Raw genomic sequence first — 20,314 nt, forward strand, 5'->3', positions numbered from 1 at the left:
AATCACTATTCATATTTTTGCTAATTGCATAGCGGATGCATGCGATTATTATCGGCACGCATTTTCACTCATAACTAAGGTTTTTTCTTTTCTTTTCTTTTGCCACTCTCATTTAATACAATAAAGTGGGAGAAGGGCTAACTTAATCCTGCAGCCAAACACCTAAAGTCCTAATATCAAAACTAGAAAAAGATAATACTTTTGTGGGAATAATCCTATCTGTGTGCTAGACTAGAAATTCCCACCAAGGTGCAACCAAACAGCCTTCTTCTTCCACAAAATAAACGAAACGCATGTCTCCAACTTACGTTTTGAACTTCTCAAAATTGCAGCGCCAAAGGCAACTTCCCACGGCTGCACACCGCCGCTACCGGAGAGAACGCCGTCAGCCACCGGCTCAGCCCAGCGACACTGCTCCGACGTTGCAGCTCCGAGCAACCCACCGCTCAGCATTCTCAAACAGCTCGGGTCCACCTTCAGCCACCACGTCAGCCGGCGGAAAATCGCGCAGCACCATCGCACAGATTTACAACGAGCGGTCCACTTCTTCGCCGATTACCACTTTGCACAGGTAACCCACTTGCACGATGGCTCACCGCACCGTATTGAAAAACACCCAAAAAAGAAATGCTCTGATACCAGATGGTAAGAACCGTAGTTCTTATAAACTAAAATCAGAGGAAAACAAAAGAAAAATAGGAAAAGAAACGGATTGATCACTTAGAGGGGGTCTGCCTCCACAATTTACTGAAGTTATTATTTCTTGAATAGCCTTATGGCACTAAAATTGAAATAAGATTGCTTGTTTTGTTGCCCAGGTTGTGTTTGAAACGTGACATTGAAAGAAAAAATTGCGGCTTTGCGCTTTGAACCGTCTACTGTGCAGACATGGTGAGTTAGGGTTTATGATTTTGTTCTTTTTCCTCTTATGGGAAATGACATTGGGTTCTTGGGAAAGTGAGAGAAGAGAAATACAATGCTTTAACCAAGGTTGTGAGTATAAACGAACAGAAGGTTAGGGTTTGATTGCGTTTTCATTAATCTAATACCAGAGTTTGTAATTTTGGTGTGTTGGATTTTTTGTTGGAATTATAGTCTGATAATAGGCAGGCAGATATAAGAAAGTGGTTTATGAAGTCCCATGACAAGGGCAACGGCAAGGAATCCAAGCCTGCAAATCCTGCCCCAGCCAATTCGGAGAGACAGGTGGGCATACTTACATTTTACTTTCTTAAGTTTAATTTTGGGTTTGGTTCTGGGTTTTGGAAAGATAGAATGATTTCCAGTGTTTTGTTAAGTTTTTGCATGTGCATAAAGCTTGAATTTAACTATGGTTTCTCGGTTTTGGCTAAAAATTTCAAAAATTGAATGAAATCCAAAATTTCGATATTTATGTATCAAGCAGGCAAAAAAAGAAAAGTATATGTTTACATGTATGTGTATTTATGTATGTCTGCAAGTGTTAAATAAGGTATGAATAAGCTTGAAATCTTGATTCTCTTTGGGTTAAATTTCAAAGAATCAAATATAGTACAAGCAGGCCATTGCTTAAGGTTTCTATTTTGTGCTGTGATCCTTTTGTAACTTGCTGCTATTTTATTTGTGTTTTAATAAAGTCAACTAGTGCTATGTTTGGTTGTTGATAAAACAAAGGAAATGAAAGGAAGAAATCATCTGATTGTTTTGGTTCCTTAGAGCATTCACAATGGACTCCTCAAATAAAAGTTAAATTTGAGGTGAAAAATTAACTTTATCAAATTTAGAGAGCCACTTTTAAAATGAGTCAAACATCAAACTCTCTAAACCTTTCTCTACTTTAATTAAATATTATTATTTTATTAGTTTTAAACCAATCAATAGAGAGGATGGTAAAAAATAAGCTTAAAAAATTATATAATTTTTAACTTTTTGGCTCTTGGAATGGATGTTTTCATGAGTTTTATTAAATTTTTGGAGAAAAGTTAAATATAAAGAGCCCATTGTGAATGCTCTTATATCCGCCTTCTTTATTTGAGAAATGAGTTACTAGCTCAAGGAAGAGGTTTTATTAGTCTAAGTTGGCCAAGAGGTTTTATTAGTCTAAGTTGAACGGAGGCATTTATGCCTCGGTCTCTCAAACTTACCAACATACTCCCTATCTCTGTTCCCTATTCCAGTGGGAGTGTCAAATCGTCTCGAAAAACTATAGAGAGACTTCATGTTGGGTGGAATTGGGAATGAATTTAAGTATCATTTGGTTAATTGGTCACAGGTGTGTACACCAATGAAGTTTGGAGGGTTAGGGGTGTGAAAAACTTGATTAAATTTAATCAAGCTTTGATGGGTAAATGGTTGTGGAGGTATGCGACAGAAAGGAAGGCATTATGGAGGAAATTAGTGCAAATTAAATACGATAGTCATACGGGTGATTGGTGTTCTAAGGAGGTAGGGGGAATGTATGGAGTGGGAGTGTGGAAATGTATTCAAAGGGGGTGGGAAGGCTTTGCGCATCATGTGTGGTATGATATTGGAGACGGTACAAAAGTACTTTTTTGGCATGATGTGTGGTGTAGGGAACACCCTCTGAAACTTATGTTTTCGGCTTTATTCAATATTGCATGCAATAAGGATGCGTGGGTGAAGGAGTATATGGAGAGACCGAATGATATTCTTAATTGGAATGTCCAGTTTTTTTGGCCTGTGCATGACTGGGAATTGGAGGAGGTAACACACTTCTTTGCATTGTGTGGTGTGGGGAACGCCCTCTGAAACTTATGTTTTCGGCTTTATTCAATATTGCATGCAATAAGGATGCATGGGTGAAGGAGTATATGGAGAGACCGAATGATATTCTTAATTGGAATGTCCAGTTTTTTCGGCCCGTGCATGACTGGGAATTGGAGGAGGTAACACACTTCTTTGCATTGTTGTACTCCCAAAAAATTAGACGTGGAGGTGAGGATAAAATGTGTTGGATTCCGTCTAAAAGAAATAGATTTGAAGTGAAATCCTATTATCGGTCGCTCTCTACACCGTCACAGGCGTGTTATATGTGTTAACAATGTGGAGAGTCCATTGACCATCTACTCCTGCATTGTGAGGTTGCAACTGAGTTACTGAGGTATGAAATGTATTCTTTCAACTCTTTGGAGTGAGTTGGGTTATGCCGCGAAAGGTGAGTGATAACTTGGAAAGTTGGAGGGGTCAATTGGGCAGTAGGCATTCTTTGCGTATATGGAGGCTCGTCCCATTATGTGTGATTTGGTGTTTATGGCGAGAACGGAATGCACGCAGCTTTGAGGATAATGAGAGCGGCATGATTGAGTTGAGGAAGTTGGCATTACATACTTTGTTCTCTTTGAGCGGGACTTGGTCGAACTCGCATGAGTCCACCTTTTCTGATTTCTTAGAGCTTTGTAAATATTTTTCTATTCAATAGGGGTTTCCCTGTATACTTCTTGTATACATGGGTTGCACCCTTCTGCGCATTTGATAATATACTTATTACTTATAAAAAAAAAATAATAATAATAAAAAAAATAAAAATTATTAGAGTTAAATTTCACTTTCTTTCCTTTCCCTTTTCTTTTGACAATTTGTTATCAATAGAGTAAAGAAAATGGATTGCCATTTGAATACTTCAATGAACAGAGGAATTGTTGTTGGTTTATTGTTTAGAGGAATTTTAAAAAATTATTGTTTCTATAAAGTAGATAGATATCAAAGGTACTGATAATCACCTAGTGCATATATGTAGTTGGTTATTTTAAATTACTAACCCACGAATGCTAGAGACAAAATAAGTGTATCGGAAGCATGTATGACTTGATTTGATTTTGGGAAAACTTCACTTAACCCTTCTAAACTCTTAGCGTTTTTTCAGTCATCTCTCAAAACTTCAAAATCTCTCAATTTAGCGTGTACAACTTTAAAAAGTTTGTAATGTAACCCCTATCGTTAGGGTTTCGAGTTAAATCAGACGGAATAGAGGTAAAATGTCTTTTATACCCTTGTATTTAAAAAATTATTTAATTTTAAAATAATTAAAAATTCTATTAAAAAAATGGAATCCCGGCTTGGGTGTGGTCAGTTGTGGGTCACCCCGGCACCAAATTTCTTTCTTTTTTATTTTTTTCATTAGGGATATTTTGGGTATTCAATAGATTTTAACAGAAAATCCTAACGGATTTGTGACATGGTATACTTTTTAAAGTTGGATACACTAGATTGAGAGTATTTTTTAAGTTTAGGGGGATAATTGTAAAAGCGTTGAAAGTTCAGGGGGGTTAAGTGAAGTTTTTGTTTTGATTTTTTCTTTCCTATCTCCCCTTCTTTACCAATCTGGAAGGAGCTGAAGGAAGTTGATAATATATCTGTTTATTTACTTTTCTTGTGAAAAATTCAGGTGCATGGAGGCCAAGAAAATTCAGGCAGGAGGAAAACTAGCAAATATTTTGCTACTGACAAACAAAAGCTGAAAGAAGAGAAGGAAACAGAGGAGCACCTTCCAGCAAAAAGAAAGACTCAGAAGGATAGCGATGAATCGCTGAAATCCCCACCTTCAAAAAAAGTTCACAAAGTTGACGCTGATGATGACGATGACTTTGTCTTGCCTAGTTCTAGGAAGAACTCGGTTGATGTGACTCCTAGCAAGAAGTTGAAGCTTGGGTTGGGTAGGGGAGTTACACAGAAACCTGTAGATGTTGAAGAAAATGATGAGGATGATGATAAAAACATTGAAACTCCTCTGAGGTCTGGTGGAAGGGGTCGTGGTGGAAGAAGTTCCTCAGCAGCACCGGCTGGTGGAAGAGGCAGAGGTGGTGGACGGGGTGGATTTATGAACTTCGGAGAAAGGAAAGATCCGCCACATAAAGGAGAAAAGGTGAAAAAATGTTGATTTTTTTTATTAATTAATTGAAATGATTGTACTGTTCTCAATGTTAACGTTGAATCTTCTTTTGTGTCTCAGGAAGTCCCTGAGGGCGCTCCTGATTGTTTAGCTGGTTTAACTTTTGTAATTAGTGGAACTCTTGACAGGTACTTGTTTATAGCTTTTATTGTTCACAAGCCATTCTTTCAGAAATTAAATATGAGAAATCATTCGTATCTTTATTCTTCCTTTTTGTGGTCTAGATCAGATTTTGCTCAGAATGATGCTTTAAGTTTGTTAAGTGATCGAGTGTTTTATCTTGGGGCTCAAATTTACTTTCTTGAGGATGTTTTATGATGGATGGGTGCCTTAGGCAGCGGTTCAATTGCTTCTTTTTCTTGTTTTTATTGTTTCTATGAATTTTAAATTGTATTTCGGTAATGACCCTTTGGTGCAATTTCTATTTACTTGGTTGTTCCATTCTTGTAATATATATTCTTTTATATATATATATATATGAAAAAAAGAATCAGATTTTGGCCAAAGATATAAAAATATAATTGTCACTTGTAAATGTAATAATTTTCTGGTGATTATGGTTTTAAATTTGATGTTGGCCTAATTTGGTGATTACTTTTGTCCATTGCAAATATCTTTTATAGTTGTTGTTTACTTTTTATATTTTATTGGATTGAGAGTGTATATTGAAGTTTGGCTGGGTTTACAGTCTGGAGCGTGAAGAAGCTGAAGATTTGATTAAACGCCATGGTGGCCGTGTTACTGGATCTGTCAGCAAGAAAACGGTTATCTCATACTTTATCTTGTATATGCATGGATTGACGTAACACTATCAGCACGTGATTAACATCTTCTTTTTGCAGAATTATCTTTTATGTGATGAAGATATTGGGGGACAGAAATCCAAAAAAGCCAAAGACCTGGGGTTTGTGATCTCAGATCCATGCATGTGGATTTGCTTATGAGTTCCTTATTTTGTTATACTTCAATAATTCCAAGCTTTTCATATCTTTATATAGTACTGCCTTTCTCACCGAGGATGGATTATTTGATATGATCGGTGCATCAAAGCCTGCAAAAGCACTTGCACAAGAAGAATCAAAGAAACCAGAAGATACGGTTGCTCCTCTACCAAAGAAAAGTCCCCAGAAGATAGAAGCAAAGAGTACGCCCCAAATACATATGTGCTTTTGTTGTAGATGAATATCTCAATGGTTTTTGTTGTTGGTTTATCTCTGTAGGTATGTGTCTGATTTTTTATGTGATTTTGTTGAAAGAGTCTGCTACTGGTTTTGACCTTGGCCTTGGCCTTTGAACTTTGTGTTCTGTTGTTGATGACATTCTCAATCTTAAATTATCAAATAGGTTTGAGGGGTTCTAAGCATGTGAAGTTACATCTCTATCTAGTCGCAGCTCTTGTACCATAATATTGTTTGAATCCCCTTGGGTGCAAACAATTCATTGGGGCCACACGCCTGGCAAAAGCCAGATTTAATCAATCCGTGTGGTGGGGGTGCGGTATACACGGGTTCGGGATTTATCCATCAGGGCTACGTAAACGAAGTGGCCATGCCTTGGGGTCCTCCCTGTCATAAAAATTAAATAATAATAATAATAAAATGTTCGCATTTCTTAACTTCAAAGGGTTTATAGAAACATACAAACACAAACGCGTGCGTTTTTTGTTTTGTTTTATCTTGTGTTAAACAACTGGAAATTAACATCTGAAGATACATAATGTGGCATAGAGACCAAGAAAGCACTAGCAATTACATAATTGTTATTGTGTTTTTGCATAGGTTGAAAAGCTTTCCAATTATGGGGCTTTTTTTTTTTTTTTTCTAACTTATTGCGGCTTTGGAGGCTGGGTGTTGATGACATATTTTATATTCAAGGTCTATCTCTACATTGTTCTATTAAGTCTCACTAGTGTGAAAACTGTGAGGACAAATCGGAGATTTATGTGTGGCATTTGACCCAGAAGAGTTGCGTGGCCACAAGAGCAATGCAAAGTGATTCCAATATCTTTATGACATTTGATGAATACTACTTGGTTAGAATGTGTGCTCTATGATTAGAACCTTAAAGTCTACTAATTAGCATACTTCAAAGGAAAAAAGGTTGCATCCTGTGTACTTAGGGGAGTCTTACGTTTTTTGACATATACAACATTACTAATCAAAAAAAGAAGGAAAGTCTTATGTGGTGCATCTGGACTGAGAGAAATGCTAGATGTTTCGAGGACTCGTCTAGGAATATTGAGGATCTCACACACTTTTTTTTGTACACCCTATTCACTTGGACTGCTGGTTGGCTAGCGCCCTTAGTGATTAGTTTCCCTGATTTCCTTTCTATGTTTTCTTCTTCTTTTTCTCCCTCTTAGTCGCTCTCTTGTATACTCCCTGTGTACTAGGGTTGCGCCTCTCTGCACTTTGATAATACATCTTTACTTATAAAAAAAAAAATAAAAAAAAAAAAAAAGAAGGAAAAAAGGTTGCACTGAGGGTGAATTTAGTTGTACATTCTAATATGTGGCATAATTAGATTGTTTTGTTTCTGAATGTTGTTAAATGAGGAGAAAGTCAACTATTGAGTTTAGTTTATGCATGATCCTAGCTCCGCTGGTGTCAACTACCATATTTCTCGGTTCTTCTAATACTTGCAAAAGAAATAGCCGCTGTGGTTTCTTAAAAATATGTTTTTTCCCTTTTGATGAACCTTAGGCATTTCTTTTGCTCCATTTGACTGTTCAAATCTGGTATGGTGTTGTTGATCAGCTAAATGTGAAGCTAATCGGTGTTCCTTAACTGTCATTTGCTTGTATTTTTCTCTATGAATCATGCTAGAGCTTGCAAGGGGAGCCTGGCCTTTTACCATTTTGGAAGCAATATATGCCATAATCAATTGTTATTGTTTGGACTTAGAAATGCTTAAGATAGTGACTTGACATGTAGTTGCACTATTCCTTGGGTTTCCTCTTACATGTGTTGATAAATTGATTATTCCAGAAGATAAGATCAGCAATTCCTTGACAACGACAGTAGGCGGGAAAGGTTTGATCTCGGGAGCATCCCCAGCTAAGCGTAAAACTCAAACTGCTGAGAAGAATGCTTCAACATGGACAGAAAAATATAAGCCAAAGGTTCCAAGCGACATTATTGGAAATCAGTCGCTGGTGTGTGCATTAGTTCTCATTTTTCTGCCATCACTTTTGAAATTAAATTCATGTCTTCATTTATCTAAGTCTGGACAAGAATTGTAATAAGGATCTCTTTATGTTGTGCAGGTTAAGCAGCTCCACGACTGGCTGGCACATTGGAATGAGCAATTTGTTGATACTGGAAATAAGAAAAAGGGCAAAAAACAAAATGATTCTGGTGCCAAAAAAGCTGTGCTATTAAGTGGAGGCCCTGGTATCGGAAAAACAACGTCAGCAAAGTTGGTCAGTCAGATGCTCGGCTTCCAGGCAATAGAGGTGGTGTAATTTTTTTAGAGATTAATATTTCTAAGAAAGGATCTAGATCATGAGTATCAGTGCCAAACCATATTGTTCAATAGTATGATCTTTCACCCTTATAACTTATCAAAATGATCTCTCACCCTTATATGTCATCTAGGTAAATGCCAGTGACAGTCGTGGGAAGGCTGATTCCAAAATTGAAAAAGGAATTGGTGGAAGCAATGCAAATTCTATAAAGGAACTTGTGAGCAATGAGGCCTTGAGTATTAACATGGATCGGTTGGTCTTGCATTCTTATAATATCTCACAAGAGCATAGAATATACTTGGTTGAATTTTCTTCTTAAGTTAATTGTTGAAATTGCAGGTCAAAGCATCCAAAAACCGTGCTGATTATGGATGAGGTTGATGGGATGTCTGCTGGAGATAGAGGTGGAATTGCTGACCTTATTGCTAGCATCAAGATTTCCAAAATTCCTATTATATGCATTTGCAATGACCGATACAGTCAGAAACTGAAAAGTCTTGTGAACTACTGTTTGCTTCTCAGCTTTCGGAAACCTACAAAGCAACAGGTTTTTTTGGCTGATGTCTATATATTGTTCTTTCTTTTAGTGCTTGTTCAGTATACTTGGGACCTAGTCCTCTTGCCTGGTCAGATTCTGAATGATATTCTCTGTTCATTTGTTTATGTCATAACGTTTAGAAGACCATAGTTGATTTAGTTAGATTAACCAAAATTACCATTCCAAGTTATGTTTATTTGGACATGCCTTTTTTGGGCAATTTTGTAAACTTGAGTTCCTTTTGGATAGGGCTTGGTCTAATAGGCTTAACGGCTGATATATGTGGTATAGTAGTCTGATTTTGTTGGAAAGTATGAAAATAATATGTGTCGAGAGTCAAGGAAAGCTACGACTTTTTTTATTTTATATTTTTTGGGGTGGGGGTGGGGTGGGGGTGGGGGGTGAAGTTGGGAAGAACTAGTCAGGACTCCAGAATCATTTTTGTGGTCAAAATATGTTCTCCAAGCTTTAACACTGACGCACATATATGCGTTACATGAGTGGCGCATTGGTAGCAAAATGGAACTTTTTCCTGAGATTTGGATTAGTTTTGGTGATGAGTCATATATACTTTTTTAATTTAGAAGATAAGAAATTTTTTAAGCTTCAACAAGTATATTTCTTACTCTGAGATTCTCTCCCTTGCCCTCTTTTATCTTTGGGAAAATTACAGCTAGCTGCCTTGTTTTAATCTACATGATTGATGCATTTACAAGATACTTCCTCCTAGCTGCAGCTGTGGTATTTTCTGACAGTGCAACTGAGGTTACATCTTTATCACACATGCCACATTTTTGATAATGTGGCACACTCATTTATCTACATGGCATCGAGTGGTTAATGCATCAACCTTAGTAACACCAGACCTCGACAGATGGCCAAAATGTTATGGTTTTATTTATTTTTTGTCGTACTTTCTTCCCACTCTTATATCTGCTCCCTTCTCCCTTTTGTTTTCTTCTATGTTTTTTTTTTCCTTCGAATCTTTCCTAGGCCCTTCACTGCAGATTAGGGATTTGCTAATACTATATTTTGTTTATGGTAGATGGCAAAGAGGTTAATGCAAGTTGCAAATGCAGAAGGCCTTCAAGTTAATGAGGTAAATTTCTATGAAAATCTTGATTTATGTTTGCACTTGGTTATAGCTGCTTAAGTAAATGTTCATGGTGATGCATTCATCTGGTTTTACTGCTTTGTGTCTATTTTTTTATTCTTATGCTTTATGATTCTCTTTTTAATTAATGTTAACTGATGGTTAATCCACTGAATTTTTCCCTATCTATTGTTTTAGATTGCTCTTGAGGAACTTGCAGAAAGAGTTAATGGAGATATGCGGATGGCAATAAACCAGTTGCAGTACATGAGCCTCTCCATGTCGGTCATTAAATACGATGACATTAGGCAGCGTCTTCTAACCAGTGCAAAGGATCAAGATATTTCACCATTCACCGCTGTTGACAAGTATGACATTAATTATCCAATTTTTACTTAGAAGCGTAGCCGTCTGTTCTAGTTCCTTTACATGTTATATATGTCTTCTTATGAAATTCTTTTGTATGCTGTGTCTAATTTCTTGTTTGACTGACTATTTTGTGATTGTGATACAATCCCATTATACTCGATATAGTTTGACTTGACTTGACTTGCAGGTATCCTGGTCTCCTCTAATTCATTGCAATCTTTCTCGACTTTTCTTTTTTTCCTCTTATAGTCTATGGATGAAATAGGATCTAATATATTCAAACAGGTGCTGCGACCACATAATAGTGTAATGCGTAATCATGTAAACCAAATACATACTCATTTCATGACTCCTTTTATTATGTTCTATTGTGGATGTTGTAGAATTTGCATGAAAAATACTTAGAGAGAGAGAGAGAGAGAGAGAGAGAGAAGGATAGCCAATCTTACGTAGCCCCTCTCACCACTTTATTATATATGTTGTAAAATTCAATACAATAACCAAAGTACCCTTATATCAAATCCCTATCACTAGCAAATTCTTCTAATCCTAAGAGACTCTTGTACCATTCCCCCTCAAGCTAGAGCATATATATCATATAAACTGTGCTTGAAACAAATACTCACCGATTTCGACAGAGTTTTTGTAAACTTGTTAGCTTACTAGTCTCCGGACTTCACGAATGGTGTTGATATATATATATTTTTTTCAAACCATGCCTTCGTGATTGCTTGAGACCAAACAAAGCATTTTTTAACTTACAGACACAACTCTAATACCCCCTTAGCAACAAACCCATGCGAAAGAAATGCTAGATGTTTTGATGACTCCACTAGGACTTTAGAGGAGCTCATTCATTTTTTTTTCTTTACTCTTTTCACTTGGACAGCTGCTTGGCTAGCTCCTTTAGTGATAAACTTCTCTGATTTTCTTTTTCTCTTCTCTTCTTCTACTTAGGCACTATCCTTTTATACTCCCCGTGTAAATGAGTTGCGCCCCTCTGTGCTTTCGATTTATACAACATTATTTATCAAAAATAAAAAATAAACCTCCTCATGTAAGTTTTCATGTGAAAAAGCATTTTTGACATCCAATTGAAACAAAGGCCTATCTAAATTAGCAACCAAAGAAATAAGTACACAAAATGCTAATAAAGACTGACTTATAGGATGTTGGTTAGTACAAGACCATTTACCACTTCGAAGAGCAATAGGCAAGGATTCGGATGGAGGTAAGGACACTGGATCTAAAGATGATAATGCTGATGGTGGAGGTGCAAGAGATGATGCTCGAGGGTGATACGTATAGACCTGGAGTGAAGTAATTAAGCATGTGGGCAATAGGAATGGACAAGAAGATTAGGCAGACTCAAGATAGATGTGGAATTGGCAACAGAATGGACAAAACATCAGACTCAAGAGTAGAATCTCCCAAAGAATTAGTGGGAAAGTACAGAGTAAAATCAACAAAGGTGACATCAATGCTAGTGAAGTAGCGTCAAAGAATAAGACTATAGCAACAATAACCCTTATGGGTTTTGAAATAACTGAGAAAGACTTATTTTTTTTTATTATTTTTTTTTTTTATGGCGGGGAACCTTGACAAGGTAGTATCCTTCGGACCCATCCCTGCAGAGTAAACCTCGGACCCGTGACCGCACCCTCAAAAATTTTCCTATATGGATCAAGGTAAATTGTTGGCTTTTTACACTAGGGGGTGTGGTCTTAAGGGGAAGTTTGCACCTAGCAAGTCTCGAACTTGGGATCTAAGGGGTGATAACCACAAGCTTCAACCACTAGGCCAACCCCTTGGGGTTACCGAGAAAGACATTTAGTAGCACGATGATCAAGTTTATCTAAACTTGGACCTAAGTTGTGAACATAACACACACCAAAAGCCTTCAGTAGCCTCTCTCATCCCTTTATTATATATAGTTGTAAAATTCAATACAATGACCAAAATACCCTCATAACAAAATCCTTATCGCTAACAAATTCTTCTAATCATTTTTTTTTATAAGTAATGACTATATATCAAAAAGTGCAGAGGGGCGCAACCTTAGTACACAGGAAGTATACAAAAAGAAACGCCTAATTAGAAGAAGAAAACAGAACAAGGAAATCTAAATAACTAATCACTAATGGAGTGGGCCAAGCTGCTGTCCAAGTGAAATGCGACTAGACAGATTATTGGGTTTTTGGCTATACTTGTGGTGCAGAGAGAGAGATGCGACTAGACAGATTATCTTTCAATATAGCTTATATGTAACATACACCTCGTTTAATGATTTACGTTGATCAAAGATTGGAAAATGGAGAGCTTCTAGACCTAGAATATGTAACTGTAATATGTATATTTTGATATTTCTGCTGGTTCGTGGCATGTTTGTTGCTTCTAGATAAAAAATAGGAAATTGTGTTTCCATGGTTGCATTTCATCCTGTATCAAGTTTAAATAATCACTTATGTATATCTCATTGCAGACTTGTAGTCTGTATACCTTATCCTTTATCAAGTTTTGACAATTACATTTCATCCTTCCCATGTGCTTGTAGGCTATTTGGTTTTAATGCGGGAAAGTTGAGGATGGATGAGCGGATTGACCTGAGCATGAGTGATCCTGATCTAGTCCCTCTTCTCATTCAGGTTCTTGCACTTTTGTTGGGTTTGAAGTTGCTAAATTGCATATGCTGCATGGTGATCAACTGGTTTGTGAAGAATCTATCAACTGCGAAATCAACAAAATGTTGTTCACTTTTTTCACTTTGAAACTGTTAAGAGTTACACATATCAGAGTCAACATGGATGATAGCCTGTTCAACAGGTTTAGTCACCAAGTTACTGGCTCAGTTTATGTATTGTACTGTTGAATTATGTCATCGCAAATAACTGATGGGATATACAGAATATTTTGAGAAATACATAGTTAATGGCAACTAAAAGTTTGTATGGAAATTCTTTTGGTGGAAATTTTAAAACTTCTCTTGTGCACAGAAATATAATTTGCTAGAAGTTCTTTTTTGACACCTTACACCTTCTAAGAGTTGTGTTATCAATTCTTCCTGAAATATTTTTGTGAAAACCATGGTGAACATGGAAACTGAGGCAAATAAATAAAACAATAGATAACGATCTTTCCTTCGCCCCCCCTCCCCCCCCCCCCCCCCCAACACTTTTCTCTTTGTTTTTCGTTTTCTCATAGATATGTCTAATGTTCCTATGCCCCTGTTTCAAAAAAAAAAAAAAAAAAAAGTTCCTATGCCCCTTATTTCTCTACCAGTTTCTTGCAATTTTACTGTGCCGAGGGTTTGTCCTGCACCCTTCTCATTCTTCATTCATTTCAATCTATAATCTATCAATAAGTAACCTCTTTTCTTTTTGTCCTTTATATTATATTTTTTGCCAAACTTGTTGCATATTTTATTTTCTTTTCTTTTTTCGTTTTTCTTATCTTTGGGTTTATGAGAACATATTCCCTGTTCATTTGTTAGATGCTTAGACCTTAGTAAGACAACTAGACCTAAAACCTCAACTACTTCTCAATTACTTCTTCTAATAATGATTTTATTTTGATATGGCAGGAAAATTATATTAATTATAGGCCAAGTTCTGTTGGTAAGGATGACAATGGAATCAAACGTATGAGCTTGATTGCTCGTGCTGCTGAATCTATTGGTGACGGGGATATATTCAATGTACAGATTCGACGATATCGACAGTGGCAGCTCTCTCAAAGTAGTTCCCTTGCATCGTGTATTATTCCGTATGTGCCCTTAATTCAGCTCTTACAATGACAAAAGTTTGTTACTTGGTCTCTATTTTGCAATATCATTGGTGGTCAATTATTTATTTATTGATTTATTTCTGGTTATAATCAGTGCCTCGTTATTGCATGGGCAGAGGGAAACACTTGAACAGGTAAGGGATGTCTATTTGATGCAAGGGACAACTTGAGTGCGGTAGAGTTTGTTAATTGCTAATTCTAGTTAGGTGTTCCTTTTTGTATACTTTATGTGTACTTAGAGGCACCTTACGCTTTTAATGATATTTATTGATTACTTATTAAAAAAAAAAAAAGATTAGGATGAATGAAGTCCTAATGCTTGCAGCTTATATGTACATATTATTCAGCATTTTGAACTTAATTTTCTTCCCTTATGGACTTTCTGAAGAGACAATGTCCTTTTCACTGTTAGCATGAAGCTTGATATGACAAGATGGAATTGTGGCTACAGGGAGAGCGAAACTTTAATAGATTTGGAGGGTGGCTGGGAAAGAACTCGACAATGGGCAAAAATATGAGGCTTTTAGAGGATTTGCACGTTCATCTTCTTGCTTCTCGTGAATCTAGTTCAGGGAGGTGAATCTCTGTTCCATTTTCAACTTTGGCTTATTATAGACTCATGTCCTTGTGTTTTTGGAAGTGTTTTTTTTTATCAGAAAAGCACATGTACAGTATCTGTATATTATTCCTAAGGCTTTCTTAATGATTTGGTATTCTATAGAATTGGGAACTGACTTGGCAATCAACTGCTGACTCATCATTGTCTACAGCACATGGCTTTATGAAGCTATACTTATGCACCCACATATTTAGTTGTCATTGATAATTTGCAAATTCAAACATGTATGCACAGAGCTCAGTTACTGGGAAGACAAAAAAAAAAAAAAAACTTTGAAATTCTATATTTTTGTTTGAAGCTGTAATGGTTGTCAAATTTCTGTCTACTTTTTCGGTAAATGAAATAAAAATTCATTGATAAGAGGAGAACCCAAGTATAGAGGAAGTAAGCTATTGAAATATAGTCAATTAATCAACAAAAGAATGAAAAGAAACATTGTCAAACATGTTAGACCACTCGTGCAACATTTGCGGAAATAAGAATTTCATATCAATAGCAGGTAACTCAATACCGTTGAAGGTAGTTATTTTTCTTTCCTAACAGTCCACTCAAGGCAAAGGGGGTTTCATTCCAAATCAGACTGTTTCTTTGCCAACAAAACTACACAACAATTGCCTTCTGAGGCATTAGCCGTTAACCCCAAATACCCCTAAAAGTGCAAAGACCAAAGGTCTTTAGCAACCATACAATGAAGCAACAAATTCCTGTCTTCGCCTTTCACATAAGGACGTTGCTATTAGTGTAACCTTCAGTGTGGATGCTGATAATACAAAATATGTGGACTACTTAATCATGCAGTTTGGTTTGAACCTTGGGCACCACCTATTGGTTCCTGCTGCAGCAGTTACTGGTCTATAACAGATTTCATTACTAAAATTTATTGAAGTGCTTTTTTGGACTTTTTTAATCATTGTGAAATAATTCATACCAAGAAATAAGAAATAAAGAGAGAACTGTCAAAATGGAAGCTTGGAACTAAGGTTATGTTTGTCTTGTTTAAGATCCAAGGTTTTGTCTTGGTTCCCATTTGTTAGATTCAAAGCTCAAAGTTAGCCTTTTAGAATCCATTGGTAGAAAATCGCCTTTCTAGTGTTAGTGCCAGGATATCAACTTGGTTTGATTTGAAGCCGAATTTACTAATTGAAGACTAATTTTTCTGATTTTCTTAAGAGTGAATGTTAAGTATTTTAAATTAGAGTGTGTGGATATATATATATATATGTGTGTGTGTGTGTGTGTGTGTTCGTTGTATTATTGATCTTTATGGTACTTTATACATGAGTTATTTTCTTTTGGGCAAGCACCATCTAATTGCCCCCCTGTTCTGAATTATACAGGAAAACCCTACGAGTTGAATACCTTACTCTTCTTCTGAAACGATTGACCGAGCCACTGCGAGTGCTGCCTAAGGTTGGAAATACATTTTTTCTATTATATTTAAATTAGAAAAAGCTGGAGAAGTTTAAGTGGAATATTTGTTGAATGTACATCTATTCAATATGAAATGACCAGGATGAAGCTGTTCAAAATGTTGTTGAGTTTATGAATATTTACTCAATTAGTCAGGAGGATTTTGATACTATAGTGGAGCTGTCAAAATTTCAGGTACCACTACCTACTTAGTGTGCACCATGGTTATTAACACTGCTATAAAAGTTTTAGGTTATTTTATTGTTATCTCTATCCATCAGGGGCATCCAAATCCTCTGGAAGGCATACAGCCTGCTGTGAAGGCTGCTCTCACTAGAGCTTACAAAGAAGGAAGCAAATCAAGAATGGTACGAGCTGCAGATTTAATCTCGCTTCCTGGAATGAAAAAAGCTCCTAAAAAGCGGATTGCGGCAATTCTAGAGCCATCAGATGATGGATTAGTAGATGGCAGTGGTGAACTATTGGCAGAAAATGAAGAAGAAAGCTCTTCAGATACAGAGGAGTTGGGTAAGCCTCTACACCTAACTCGATTGACCTGCACCCCCCCTCCCCCACCTCCAAGATCAAATTATACTCTCTTTTTTTTGGGTGGTTCCTGCAATTTCAAAGCAACCTACTATGATGTGAGAGAACAAATACACCATATAAAAATTCATAATATTAAAATGCTCTTCATTCTCATGATACGAATACTTTTGTAATTAATATAAAAACTCAAATTCCAATTAATTCTTCTCAACCTCCCCAAACTCATGGCAAATAGGGAAAAACATCCCCATACTTGAGTGATTTAAGGTTTCAATCCCAAGACCTCTGATTGGTTGATATTATTCAGTTACTGATTCTAAAGGTCTCCTTCAGAGTTTAGAGGAATTCAGGTGGGTTATTTATGGTTAAGTTTTTTCCATCTTTTAAGACTTCCAATAAAACAGATACAAAAGATGATGCACACAGACAGCATAATTAATGAGCAAGAATTTGTTGTGTCATATCTCCTACCTTTATGCTATGTGTGGTTGGCTCATTTGCGTGGCTGGTTGAAAGTCCGTTTTGGAGACGAGGGTTAAACACCCAAGAGTCGTAGACAACAGTAAAGAGGGGGGGTGGGGTGGAGGAAGATGCTACAATTAGGTTTAGGGAAAGCCTTGTCCAAAGCGGGATGCATTTTGAGATCCTATGCTCATACTGGAAATTATGTATTAGTGTAATTCAGGGTTCTGAGCCAAACCATGTGAGGTGCCTTTTTGACCCCTTATCCAAGTAGTGCATTCTTGCAAACAAGTAAGCCCCTTAAGGAAACTTGAGGGCCCCTTTGCTTTTGTGCTCCCAAAAATTTTCTGTTCTTGGAGTTGCAAAAAACCTGAAAAACAACATATTTGAGATAACAATTGTAATGAGGAAGTACATTGGAATGTTCCTTTTTGTCAAGCGGCTCAGGATTGGGAAGCGGAGGTGGAGGTGACTTTCTATGCGAAATTGTGTGAGATTCGGCGTCAGGATGGGGGGGTGGACCACATTTGGTGGATCCCTTCAAAGAGGAAGCTTTTTGAGGTACGTTCTTTCTTTGGTGTACTTCCTTATTCTGCGGAGAGGTACGAGGTGGGGAGCTATTCTTTCCCGTGGAAGAGTATTTAGAAGGTTAAAGTCCCGCTCAGAGTTAGTTTCTTTGTGTGGATGGCTACCCTTGGAAGGATTCTCACTTTGGATAACCTTCGGAAAAGAGGTTTGATCTTGGTGAATTGGTGTAGTATGTGTAAGAGGAGTGGAGAGTCCATTGATCATCTCCTCCTCCATTGTGACATGGCTCATGCTCTCTGAAGTGTTCTTTCTTCCATTTTTGATGTGAAGTGGGTCATGAATGGTAGGATTAGTGATCTCCTTGCTTGCTGGAAAGGCTAAAGAGGTAATAAAATGGCAACGGAGGTGTGGAGAATGGCCCCTTTGTGCCTTACGTGGACTATTTGGAGGGAGAGGAATGCTCGATGTTTCGAAGATAAGGAATTGACAATGGCGGAGCTTAGCAATAGGTTTCTCAATTTGTTTTTCCATTGGGCGGGTGTTTTGAACATTCCTCAAGTTTCTTCGATGCATCAATTTGTAGATTTATGCTCTTCTTTTTATCTTTAAAGGGGTGTCTTTGTATACTTCCTGTGTACTTGGGTTGTGCCCCTCTGTGCTTTTCAATGATATTCTTGATTATTTATCAAAAAATTGCAATGATCCAGAAAAAAAAAAAAAAAAAAAGCACTAGCAACATTTGCACTATCACTCCAAAAGGACTAGTCAATTTGGAGCTTTCTTAAAATCACTTATAAAGCCAAGTTTCACCTATTAAGTAAGCAATGTGAGACTTAGCACTCATAAGCTTTTTTTATAAACTTCTCACTCTATATGGGTTACTCATCTCTTCCCAGTATGGGATGGGGGTGTTATAATAATTGTTTACTCCTTTCCTAAGTTGCATATTCATGCAAACAACTAGTGCCTTATGCTAACTTGAGGACATGTTTGGCTATGTCCTCCAAAACCAACCTTTTGCTCTTGGAGTAATCAAAAAAAAAACTGATAAGAGAGCATAAAACATGGTTGGGAATGATAGATATTATGAAGCTGTTTTCTGGAAACTTTTTCCTGGAGCTAGCTTGTCTTCTGAATCATCTAATTGATGCTAAGTTTTCTTCTTTTTTTTTTATTTGTTTCCAAGAAATATGAAAAGATCTAATGGAATGTTTGTTGAGAAAATAAATGGTGGGCTAATTTCCTATTCTTTACCCACACTTTCATTAATTATTTATAGAGGAGATTGCACTTCTGATAAACACAGGGAAGATTATAAATGGTGGGCTAATTTCCTATTCTATAGTCACACTTACAATTATTATTTATCGAGGAGATTACACTTCAAGATAAACATAAAGTCTATAAACAAGATACATTTTATCGCAACTCCTAAACAAGATATACTGCTAACAGTTACATAAGATAAACTACTATTCTAACAATTTTTACAAAATTTCTTTCAAATTCTGTAATGTATTTAGGAAGCTGTTTTCTTGATGCAAGCAAACGCCCATAGACTATTTGTTTCGTGTACGTATTTATGTAGATTGGACTCCTCTGCTGGGTTCCCAATATGTTGTTTGCATATCTAAGCATGGTGTATTGGTTCAGTAATTGTGTTTACCTTTTCTTGTGATTATGTTAGAAGGCACTGCCAATGGTGAGAAGCTGCAGTTGGAACTTCAAAGTTTGAATTCAAAAGGTTTGTGATAGTTCAAGTGATATTTGTAGGATTCGCGTAATACTTATTTTATTTGAATCATTTGGGTGAATATTCTTGATTAATGAATTCTGCTGTCTGTGCCTTGTGCTGTAGGAGTGGAAGTAAAATTGGATCTGAAGGGCACAGGAAATTCAAGTGCTAAGAAGACATCAGCTGGCAGAGGAAAAGCTGGTTCTGGACCTACAGAGAAGAAAGGTGCGCGAGGTTCAGGGACTGGTGCCAAGAGAAAGAGATGAAAAATGATGAAAGTAGAGGCTTGGATAAATTTTTGGCATTGTTCATAATCGTTGTAAGTAGGTTTTCCGAAAAACTTGTACACTGTTTTTGCAGTGTATGAGGTTGTTCCTTGCTAGCATTCTTTTTGTGGAATGCTATTGGTATCATTGATGTAAACATATGGGTTGATGTTTTTGAGCATATTGTGGGATTCTGATAAGTTGCCCCTTCAATCAGTACAGCAGTCTTGAGGTTTCTGTCACTTGTTGGTATGACAAGAAGATAAAAAGTCTTGAAATTGAAAAAAGCCTTATACGGCTTGAAGCAAGCAGCAGGGATCCAAGGGTTTGGAATTGTAGAACTGATCAATATTTTCAAGACGATAAATTTACAAAATGTTCACATGAGCATGCCTTTTTACACTAAAATCAATGAAAGTAGAGATATTTTTTGTTTGTTTGCATGTGTCGTTTGATAAAACTTTTTCATTCTCCTTTTTGTTTTCTCTTTTCAAAACAAAAATATGAACAAACACTCTAAAACGCAAAATACTTAAAATTACTTTTACATTTATGTCATATCAAAACATTTTTTCAAACTGGATTAACAAATGGAGTCTTAGCTTAAG

At 36.7% G+C, this 20,314-nt stretch overlaps 1 protein-coding gene across 2 annotated transcripts; it reads left to right on the top strand.

The window, feature by feature from the left end:
* The first annotated feature begins 291 nt into the window (after positions 1 to 291).
* Positions 292 to 19,943, top strand: RFC1 (replication factor C1). 2 transcript variants are annotated; one of them, XM_059573708.2, is made up of 23 exons: positions 292 to 571; positions 819 to 891; positions 1,096 to 1,206; positions 4,385 to 4,861; positions 4,949 to 5,016; positions 5,577 to 5,652; positions 5,731 to 5,792; positions 5,887 to 6,032; positions 7,876 to 8,042; positions 8,154 to 8,342; positions 8,485 to 8,606; positions 8,694 to 8,901; positions 9,938 to 9,991; positions 10,184 to 10,353; positions 12,909 to 12,999; positions 13,935 to 14,116; positions 14,232 to 14,271; positions 14,589 to 14,713; positions 16,094 to 16,166; positions 16,269 to 16,361; positions 16,448 to 16,694; positions 19,393 to 19,449; positions 19,564 to 19,943. In XM_059573708.2, exons 2-23 carry the CDS (start codon positions 889 to 891, stop codon positions 19,704 to 19,706), a joined length of 2,904 nt encoding a protein of 967 aa, XP_059429691.2. In that variant the 5' UTR covers positions 292 to 571; positions 819 to 888; the 3' UTR covers positions 19,707 to 19,943. The 2 variants fall into 2 exon arrangements, with proteins under 2 accessions (XP_059429691.2, XP_059429692.2); XM_059573709.2 differs by having other exon boundaries at positions 19,396 to 19,449.
* Positions 19,944 to 20,314: the final 371 nt, after the last annotated feature.

Source organism: Corylus avellana, chromosome 8 (assembly GCF_965113065.1).
Source record: "Corylus avellana chromosome 8, dhCorAvel1.hap1.2, whole genome shotgun sequence".
Classification (NCBI taxonomy): Eukaryota; Viridiplantae; Streptophyta; class Magnoliopsida; order Fagales; family Betulaceae; genus Corylus; species Corylus avellana.